This window comes from Porites lutea, chromosome 1 (assembly GCF_958299795.1).
Source record: "Porites lutea chromosome 1, jaPorLute2.1, whole genome shotgun sequence".
NCBI lineage: Eukaryota > Metazoa > Cnidaria > Anthozoa > Scleractinia > Poritidae > Porites > Porites lutea.
This window is the reverse complement of record NC_133201.1, coordinates 11,692,108-11,702,573: the sequence shown is the minus strand read 5'-3', so window position 1 is coordinate 11,702,573 and position 10,466 is coordinate 11,692,108. Positions and strand designations below refer to the sequence as shown.

At 42.1% G+C, this 10,466-nt stretch overlaps 4 protein-coding genes across 4 annotated transcripts in view; 3 read left to right on the top strand and 1 right to left on the bottom strand.

Annotated features, from left to right (window-relative positions):
- Positions 1-1,200: 1,200 nt before the first annotated feature.
- On the top strand, positions 1,201-1,902 carry LOC140949358 (uncharacterized). The gene is made up of 2 exons (XM_073398559.1): positions 1,201-1,215; positions 1,300-1,902. The coding sequence occupies exons 1-2, from the start codon at positions 1,201-1,203 to the stop codon at positions 1,900-1,902; spliced, it is 618 nt and encodes a 205-aa protein (XP_073254660.1).
- A 47-nt stretch (positions 1,903-1,949) lies between these two features.
- LOC140949238 (uncharacterized) lies at positions 1,950-2,387 on the top strand. Its single transcript, XM_073398498.1, has one exon. The coding sequence runs from the start codon at positions 1,950-1,952 to the stop codon at positions 2,385-2,387; it is 438 nt and encodes a 145-aa protein (XP_073254599.1).
- Positions 2,388-7,822: 5,435 nt separating this feature from the next.
- LOC140949138 (uncharacterized) lies at positions 7,823-9,370 on the top strand. Its single transcript, XM_073398397.1, has 2 exons — positions 7,823-9,159; positions 9,310-9,370. Exons 1-2 carry the CDS (start codon positions 7,823-7,825, stop codon positions 9,368-9,370), a joined length of 1,398 nt encoding a protein of 465 aa, XP_073254498.1.
- Positions 9,371-10,118: 748 nt separating this feature from the next.
- LOC140949048 (uncharacterized) overlaps positions 10,119-10,466 on the bottom strand; it is a 2,161-nt gene continuing 1,813 nt past the window's right edge. The window contains exon 3 of the mRNA XM_073398323.1: positions 10,119-10,466. This exon is cut by the window's right edge and continues 1,316 nt beyond it. Within this exon, the coding sequence (XP_073254424.1) occupies positions 10,119-10,466 (348 nt within the window).

The window sequence follows — 10,466 nt, the reverse complement described above, 5'->3', positions numbered from 1 at the left end:
AGTAACTTCAGCGGCCGTTAATTGCTGAATTATTGGACAGGTGAAGTGGAAATAAGCTTGATTTAGGGGCAGTTTTCAAGTGGCATCTGACACCCAAAAAAGGAAGAGCCCAGAAATGTTTTTTATGTTTATTATAGACCAAAGGGTTGGTAAACAGGGAATAGCAAAATTATTGTCATAGCTTTCTGGCAAGGAGAGATATTTGATCTCAAAATCAGCAAGTATTTGAATGGCTAAAAAGGTGGTCCCATATTCAAGGCCGGTGATTGACAATCTGTTAATCAAATTGACTGAAACTTACATCCTTGCATTGGTCAAGGATGTATCAACATATATACAAACCTTCATAGTGAAAGGTTAAAAGCAGTTGTCCTGAGAGCTTTCTACTTTTGCCTGTTATTAATGCACTTTTATTGGTAAAAAATCTAATTAAACTAGTTGGGTGGGCTATCTCCCACCATAAAGATCCAAACTGTGAACCAGTTTGTCATTTTGAGTTTTGGGGTAGACCCTTTAAACTGGCCAAGTTTCATTGAAATCTGAGAGATAGCATGTAGCACACCTGCCTGGTGCACCCATGGACTCACTCTTAATGATGCAAAGTTTGTACTACACAAGTGGAACTCCAACGTTGCCGAATTAGAAGAGGCACATGGACGAGAAAATGTGGACAGTGAGCTATCATTCGCAAAGCAGCAGTTAGGAGCGCAGACGAGTGAATCTAAGGTACTTGGGTTGCTTTGGAATAAGCAGTTGGACGCATTGACTGTGACCTTTCCTCAAGACGAGACACCAGCAACTAAGAGAGAACTGCTAAAGAAGTTAGCTAAAGTCAATGACCCTCTGGGTTTGACAACACCATTCACGTTACAAGGGAAGTTGATTTACCGAGACATCTGCAACCAGAAACTACCATGGGACGCACAACTCAGAGACTAGAAACCTTACTGAGAGAGTGAAGAAGTGGGAACAGACCCTACCGACTGGTGTCACGGTGCCACGCCCTGTGATGAACTTTAGAGAACCTGTGCTAAGTTTGGAGCTACACGCTTTCGGCGATGCAAGCACACAGGGAGTAGGTGTTGCGGTTTACGCTGTGATATAACAATCAAGTGGAACTACCCAACGTCTGGTGGCAGCCAGAGGCCGGCTAGCTAAACAGGGACTTACAGTGCTCTCCTGGAATTGATCTCCGCCCACATGGCGACAAACCTGGTGATTAATTTAAAGAACGCGTTAAATGACCTACCCATCCCAAGAGTCTATGCCTGGTTAGACAGCACAGTTGCATTACACTAGATTAGCGGCAACGGAGAGTACAAGCAGTTCGTGAGCAACCGAGTTGAGAAGATTCACCGGCGCCCTGAGATCGAATCGAGACATGTACCAACACATGATAACCCAGCTGACTTAGCAAGTAGAGGAGGAGGAATTACTAGTCTATGGCTGAATGGGCCTGAATGGCTTTCGAACAAGGAAAATTGGCCCCCCAATCCAGTGACGTCCGCGTCAGCAGCCACAGAGGAAGAAGCTAAGGTGATCAGGGAAGTGCTTAAAACCAGCCAAACTAAAGATTCTGCTGACGTCATGGAGCAGCTACTGGAGAGGCACGACCTGCGCCGCGCGTTGCGAGTGAATGCCTGGGTTGCAAGATTCATACGTAACTGCAGAGGAAGACAGAAACTGTCAGGTCCCTTGTCGAAGACTGAGATCGATAACGTGAGACGAAGATGGATACTACTAGTACAACAGCGGGATAAACCAAAAAGCCTCACTACGAGCAGACACAGAAGGCACCTAACTTGCAGACCAATGCCAGTGGTTTACTCCAATACCATGGGCGAATTCAAGGGAAATACCCAATCTATTTGCCGACAAAAGCTGTTTTTACCCGGACGTTAGTTCAGAACGTACACTGCGAAACCCTCCACGGTGGTGTTGGTTTAACAATGGCAGCAGTTAGAGAGCAGTACTGGGTCCCCAAACTAAGAAGTCTAGCTAAATCTGTGCGAAGTGAGTGTCATGGCTGCAAGAGATTCACTGCCACGCCAGTTACTGCCCCAGCACCAGGACCACTTCCTGAAGATCGCTCTGCTGTTGGAGCGGCATTTGAAGTTGTTGGCGTAGATTTCGCTGGACCCATCAGATACAAACAGAACAAGAAGAGTGAGAAGAAGGCCTACCTAACCAATTTCACCTGTAGCCTGTCTAGGGCCGTTCATCTTGAATTACTACCAAGTCTAGACACCGAAAAATTCATCGCCTGTTTGAAGCGCTTCATAGCTCGCCGAGGCAGACCACGAGTGGTTTATTCAGATAATGGGGGCACCTTTATTAAAACCAGCAAGTTAACTACGCAAGGACGAGCGCCTCCAAGGCCTTCTTGATGAGCATGAAATCAACTAGAAGTTCAACTTAAGCCGCGCCCCATGGTGGGGTGGGCATTTCGAGCGCTTGATCGGAGTGGTTAAGTCAGCCATGTACAAGGTGATTGGGGGAGGTGTACTAACCTGGGACGAACTCAGTGAGGTACTGCTTGACGTGGAGACTCAGATAAATCGTCGGCCATTGAGTTACGTCGAGGACGACGTAGAATTGCCAATCCTCACCCCCTCAAGTTTCTTGTTTTAGCGCACCAACCAGATACCAGAACAAGATACATGGCGAATTGGAGGTCCAGACCTCAGAAAACTTTTTCACAGTGCAAGAGCCTAGTTGACGTGTCATTTCTGCCCCTGCACCGGTCGTGTAAGTGCTAATTGTCATAATGCAAATTAGTTTGGTAGGCGCAACAGTGGTCACAGGCACTGCACGAAAGCCAGACGTGCCTCGAAGTCCGGCACAAATAGCTCTATTAGATGAGGAAATTATGAATCTTTTTTCGAGCCGATCTCCCAGAGAGGAAGAGGAGGTTTTCCCCTTGGGCTGGAGCTGAAAAATTTGCAGCGGATTTGAATTTCGGCGAAAAAAATGGCATTCTTGTTGCGACTGGTCCAGGACCCTGCCAGATCGAAGTGACCAGCCTTCACTTCCTTCTATGAAAGGAGTAACAGTGGTTACGCAATAAAGCCAAGAACACCAGTAAAACGACAAACAGATACCAAAATGCAGTGGAATATATTTCAGGTAAGTCTTTTGTATTCATTTCATTTAAGCAAAAGTAAGGTTTAGCGTTATTCAGCGTTGGCAGATCTCAGTAATATATTTCCCATACAAAGTCTGTTATATTTTCAACGGTCGCCTGTAACGCGACACCGGCGCGTCACCTATGGTATGTAAATTACATTACACCGTCCCCTCGCAACGTGAGTTTGGGCTGTCTGTGCAAAAGCTGACTGAAAAATGAGAGTAATTGACCGCTGTTATTTTGCGTGATATCATTAAGCTGTTTTTCCATAAGTAATTTCTGCAGACATGTGCGGAGATAAACCTAGTGATTAATCGAACCAATCACGAACAACTACGCGGTTTTTTTCTTAAATCAATCCTTGTGTAACTAATCGGATGCGGGTTAAAAAGAAAAAAAAGGACAATTGAGAGAGAGAGACCTGAGTGGAAGCGAACGTGTTTGTTGTAAAACTAAGAGATCGTGGTTTATATTGGAGTAAAACGTGGAAATCTACTTTATCGTGACTTTTGTTGGAGAACACTGTTCTTGGAGGCGAACAAATCTCCAAACGCCATCTTTTTGAGGTGACAATGTCAACCTAGTTGACTAAACAATTTTCCAACTTCCACTCCGCAACCGACACAGCATCAGTCCAGTTTCTTTGAAAACTAACCCCTTAACAAATTTTGACCATGAACTGAGGCATTTCGAAGGCAACAAAAAAGAAAAGAAGGGTAATCTAAAGTGTGTATAATGTACACAAGTCATGGGGTGGATAAAGATCCCCCCCCCCCCCGAAAGCATATACTTTATTTCCAAAAGAATTTGGAATTAACATGTTTTACATCAGTTCAATTATACCATGTCATAGAAAATACAGTTAATCAGAGTACAGATCGACTAGTTGACGGTTTTTTAAAGAATCGGTTTGAGTAATGTCACCGCCAAATTTGTTCATTGGCGTTTATTAGTCTTGTCACCTTGTATTTTCTTTAAAAACGCTGCATTACAATTAAAAAGAGTGACATTGGATAAGCCATTCAAACAATGTTTCTTTCCAAAACGTAGAAAGCACACGTCAGCAGGATAGCAAAGTTTTACTAAATTTCAACGAATTGCTATGAAACCACACTTATTGACGTGCTAGTAACAGTCATGTCTCTGTTCTTTTGTCACACAACATTCAACATTTGAATAAGCTTTTTTACTAAGTAATGGCAGATACTAGTTCGAAGTACAAGAAAGAACAATGAACAGTAACTAGTTGTTTGATTACAATGTATCCTTCTCCTTTGGCAAAGTCAGATGCTCATCATGCACATATGCTCCTCATATTGCATACACTATCCTTTCCCAGTCAGTTCTGTTAGGGCTTCGGTTCATTCACAACAGCGTTTTTTCCCTCCCACCCACCCTTTGTTCTGACTGGAACCTTTGTTTAGCTCTTTCGATTACGAATTATGTTCACTATATATTTAGCACGACCAGAACGTATTTCAAGCAGATCATTATTTTATTCCTCTACATCCATATGTATCTTAATCATGTATATTAATCATTTATATTATGGTATCATACTGTACTAGGTCTCATTCCTTCATTAAGTTTCTGGGATGTGAAACTACTGTCTTGCTTCCCAATAAAAATAGTGGAAGGGAAGTGCAACCCCTGGCTGCACTTTAACCCATAGTAAGGCTTAGCCCTTGGAGACAGGTCTGGAAAAATATCCACTCCAGGGTGTGGACCCCCGGTCCCACCTGATCTGTACCCCACCCAGGAGGGCCACTCCTCCAGGTTCCCCTTAGTTCCTAGTGGCTGGGGGATATGGGTCTCACTCGCAGAGACTATCAGGACTCCTGTCCAGGGTGGCTACCCCCAGTACCACTCGATCTTGTCTCCCCCCAGGAGGATTTCTCTCCTGGTCCCCTTACCCCTAGATTTAAGCGCTTCCCTGCCACCAGAATTTTGCGCATTACCTTTTGTGTGTTTTCTGTGTGGTACCTGGCATAGAGCCTTTACGCAAAAACACTGCCAATTGGAAGAGTTTATTAACCCACTTATTATAAAATAATATTAACACTGTTGCCATGGCCTACACCTGAAACCACGAAAGAAAATCGGAAGAGCACAACATGCTGAATCCTTTGTTAGAAGTCTCCCTGTTAAAACCAAAACTGATCTCAATACAAGGACGTTATCTACTTTGTGAGTCCTTATACACTAGGGATTTACCTTCAGGTCTTGACACCTCATTTCACTGCACCAAATTAGTAAAGCGATGTTCAGCAGTGATTAAAGGCAATAGAACCAGATCCACTCAACATACTGTATTTTTGGGTCCAGAGCTTCTCTTTGAAATGACCTACAAGGGAATGGTATTTATTGCAGAAATAACACGTTCCATAATCAAAACTTGTCGCCAATTATTTGTATTCACTACAAAGTTTGCTTTGGCTAATTTAACAGATGAAACATCTGTCCTGTCCCGTTTCCGGTGTGGTGCCTAAAGATGAAAACATCTGGGCAACTACAAGTTTCCACCTACTCTGCAGTGAACACACACTTGTGAAATTTAAGTGATTGAACACTGTTGAGTTTAGCCTTTTGTATTTACCTTTCTAATCATGAAGATTTCATACAGTGAGTCTGGAAAAATTAATAGCTCCGCCAATCATTGAACTTACCCTACAAGGGAAGCTTCCGCTAACTTAACAGATGAAACATCTGCCCTGTCCCGTTTGGGGTGCGCTGCCTAAAGATGAAAACATCTGGGGAACTACAAGCTTCCACCTACTCTGTAAGGAAAAACCGAATTAAAGGTAAATATTTCACCATCACTTTTCTATAGTTCTGAGCTTGCAAAGGAGGTCATTTGAAAAAGGAAACCCTGGTAGTATAACCAGAAACAGTGGTTTTGGCTTTCAGTTGAGCTTAAAGTAAATAACAATTCTCTCACAGAATGTGGAATCCTTACTTGTGCGGTAAAATATGGCATACAATAGTCATATCCACATTATAGCGGAGCTCTCGCGCGCGCGAAGCGCCCGCGCAGCGGAGCACCATGGGTAAGAAAATTTGGTAAACTATCCATCCGAGAAAATTTGGTTATGACGTAGCGTACGCCCGCCCACCCGTACACACGCCTCATGTAAGCCGATGTCAAATGTCACAATAGATCTTGCACAACTTGACTAGCCTCTTGGTTATGTAAGCCATCCGTATGAGTACGATTAGATTGACAGCTGTCAAAATCAGACATCCGCTGACAATTATCACATGACCATCTCGCGAGCTCAGATAAAAGAACTGATATAAAAAAAAAACTGATATAATATGTCACACTTACCAATTCAACATAAAAACGAAACTACGCCGGGCAAGGCTGTCATCTGGCTGACAGTCGTTTAAAGTTATATTGGCAAGTCAAATTAAGGTCAATTGACAGCTGTCAAAATCGGACATGTGCAGACCACTATCAGAAAATTAATAACGTGGGCTCAGGTTCGCTCAGGTACACGATCTGGCATTTTCCACCAAAAGCCGGACGGATATGTCTTACTCACACTCGTAGTCTGTTAATTCGTATATTTGCCATTCTAATGAAGGTTAATTATTGACAGCTGTCAAACTAGAGTATACACTGACCATTATCACCTGAGTGTATCGCGGGCTTATTTTTTTATCCATTGAGGTCACGTAGTGTTTAAAGTTTTGCGCTGATATTTTATTTGATCACGGGCTCAATTCGAAGCCCCATAGCTTAGAAAATCTATCCATCCTAGAAAATTCGGCAATCAGGTGACCTTACACCGACCACCCGACCTTCCGTCCGTCCACACCACAGGCCTAACAATGTTTAATCTCACAGTTTCTAGCTAGTTTGGGAGCCTGCAACCTGATATAAGTCGTGTTCATGAGCCGCACTTTTAAAATGTTGATTTCGGACTGACCTCGGACGCGAAAATTCAACCGGCTTTTACATTTACATGCAGGGAAGGCAATCGCTTTTGACTTTTCTCACTGCAACGCGTTGATCACGCTCTGCGTCCAATTTTTATGTTCTGATTGGTCAAAATTTGACAGGTGAGTTCATGCGGAAAATTTATGCAGCGTTACTGATAGCTGGAGCTGACATAGTTTTGTGTCATCTTGTGATGTTTTAAACTGTCTTTTTCTACTTGGTGTACAAAATGAAATACAGCTGCTATCAAGATTGTTTTGTAATTCACGGCTGGTTTGTTTATTGCGCTTTTTGTTGACAAATGCACCGCTTGTCAAAGTCATTGGAAATCCGATTTCGGATGGCATCGTTTTCAAAAATGAGCTTACTCACTTGCCCTTGCTTGAGGCGTAAGAGGGTTGAAAAGTCTCAAGCGATTCTGGAACACTTGATGACCTTCAGAAGCAGCATCTCTACTGGTAAGCCTGAGCAATTATTGTCTTTGATGTGTCTTTTTTTTGGTTTCCTGAAGTCGAACGTATAGTTTAAGCGGCTAAAGTTTATACACGAGCAATACACGACTTTCATAATGGCCGACGGCGCGCCGGACTGGGATTGATTTCAGCATGGAAACGAGGCCAGTGAGGTCACGCTTGGTTTGAGTTGTAAACAAATCAAAGGGTCAAAGTGTTTTGATCGCTTTATTCAGGCACAATATCTGTTCAATTTAGTTCAATTACTGACCGCGAAACCGTATAATTATCAAGAACGAAATGCCAACTCACTGCTGTGTGCCAGAATGCACAAAGAAAGGCTGCCGTGATGAAAATGGAAACAAAATATCGTTCTTTAAATTTCCGATCGATGACCCTCAGTTGAAGAGGAGATGGCTACACGCTATAAGAAGAGATGAAGGGAAATACTTCAAAGTGACTGAGGCTACAAAAGTATGCTCCAGACACTTCAGGTCAGGTGAGATTAAGAAAACCCTCGCCGGTAAAAATGAACTGAGAGCCGGAGTTGTGCCTTCCGTGTTCGCATGGATTAGAACATCACCACGCAAGAGAAAGGATCCGATTGCACGAAACTTCGAAATACCTCCAAGTAAAGCAGCCCGTAAATTAAATGTTTCATCCGTAGATTTAACGGATGACGTTCCGGTTAACTCTGCAAACGACTCAGTTGAATTCGCCGAGAGCGCCGATGGAAGCACGTCATTTTCTTGCAGTGTGAGAGATGCGGAGATGCAAACAGAACCGGAAATTGGAAGTGAGACAGAACTTAGACAGCAAGTATTGGAACAAAAATCTCAGTTGGAAATTGCCTTTCGACGTATTAAGGCGCTTCAAAAACAATTATTTTCGGTAGACAGATTTAAAGAAGATGACTCTTCAATGAGATTTTACACTGGTTTCCCAAATTGGAGCACATTTTTGGCTGTCTTTAATTATTTGAATCCAGGAGATGAAGGGGAAAACATAGCCTACTGGCTTTCTCAGTCAAACGTTTCTGTTCCAGCGGAATTCTATGACGAATCAGAGGGAGAACCGTCAAGAAAACTGGGCAGACCAAGAAACTTGAGGCCAATTGATGAATATTTTGCTGTTATGTGCAGACTCAGACAAGGCCTACCCGAAGAACATCTTGCAAATCTTTTTAACGTTTCAGTGTCTACAGTAAGTCGGGTTTTTATTACCTGGCTTAATTTTATGTACCTTAGGTTAGGGCAAATCAATATTTGGCCTTCTAGAACAGCTATTGACAAAACTATGCCGGAGGATTTTAAGAAAAAATATTCATCGACCAGAGTTATTATTGACTGCACAGAAGTTAGGTGCCAGATGCCAAGTAGTCTACAACTGAATGGTGAATTGTTTAGTAATTACAAACATCATACAACCCTTAAAGGTCTCATTGGAATCAGTCCCGGAGGTGCCATAACCTTTATAAGTCAACTCTACACAGGAAGCATTTCAGATCGGGAGATAGTTGCGAGAAGTGGTTTCCTTGATTTGCCTTTTGAAGACAATGACTCAGTCATGGCAGACAAAGGGTTCACCATTCAAGATCTGTTACCACCGGGAGTTTCCTTAAACATTCCCCCTTTTCTAGGAAGTTCTAGCCAAATGCCCGCTGAGGATGTTGTGAAGACTCAAGAAATTGCCAGCTTGCGCATACATGTAGAACGTGCAATCAACAAGATAAAAAATTTCCACATTTGGGATGGGGTTATACCCCTCCACCAGCTTGGCCTTGTAAACCAAATGTGGTCTGTGTGTGCGATATTATGCAATGCGCAACCCAACATTATTTCTATTTAACTGCAAGCTTACCCCCAAAAAAATTATGTGTTAGTCATCCTCTCAACAAATTGAAGCTACCAGTATTATGTTCCAACAAATTTTAATGACTATTGATATTAATTTTATTTTTGTAAATGTGTCACTGGTACTACCTTGAAACAACCTAACATTAACATTGAAGTCTCCATGTGAACGGGATTGTGAACAATCCAATTCTCCTTTATGGTCTCCCTATTCACTCAATATACATATGAAACTGGTGGAATGAATTTGTTGTAATATCTAAAAATTTTTAACTGTGAATAATTTTTGTAAGTTTTGTCCTAAAAATATTAATAAAGAACCATAATTAAAGGGTGGCCTGTAAGGAGGATTTGTGTTGTTGAATCAGGCCAATAAATACATTGTCAAAACTGCCAAGATAGACAAATGAATAGCCTGTTCCAGGTATTCAGATAGTGGGAAACAGAGCAAAATAAAGTGAACATAAAAAAGCAAGAAATAAAATAATATCTAGCCAAAAAAATAATTGGCACCTGCTTTTACTTGCACCTTTCCCTACAATCTGAATGCCTGCAGCAAGATAAATAAAGCTATTTGTAAGCAATATAATTTACAAACAATATCAGTATAATAAAATGGGAAATGTGTCAAAATACAGTTTTTTTTTCGTGCACAAGTAGTTGAAACATGTTAAAGCAATGGATCTTAACACCAGGTGCACAATTGAAACATGCAACATTTTGAGGAAATGTTCATTTAATACCTAATGAGCTTCAGCTGAATTTTGAAAATCTGCTGCTGCAAATTTCAAAAAATGCTCAAAGTAATACTGAAGAAGTTCGGTCCTGAGGTTTTGCCAATAGGTTGCATCAAATGGTATTCTCTCAATATAAATCCCCTTTCCAGTATACACGATAAAGTCACACCACTTGGCTCCAGTAACCCCCAATTGTCCTTGAACTTGGGCGTAATAAGGATGGTCCCTCTTAAGTTTACATTCCGTATCACTGACTTTTTCCATGAAAAAGGTGGGGTCAGAGCAGGCCTCCAGGGGTGTGACATGGAATTTTGTGTGAGGGCATTTTACCTCGGCTAGCCCAAAGCAAAGTGA

Coding starts and splice junctions, on each gene's coding strand:
- LOC140949238 (XM_073398498.1), top strand. CDS start 1,950: ATGGCAGCAGTTAGAGAGCAGTACTGGGTCCCCAAACTAAGAAGTCTA.
- LOC140949138 (XM_073398397.1), top strand. CDS start 7,823: ATGCCAACTCACTGCTGTGTGCCAGAATGCACAAAGAAAGGCTGCCGT. Junction 9,160..9,309: donor TTAAACATTCCCCCTTTTCT/AGGAAGTTCTAG, acceptor TGGCCTTGTAAA/CCAAATGTGGTCTGTGTGTG.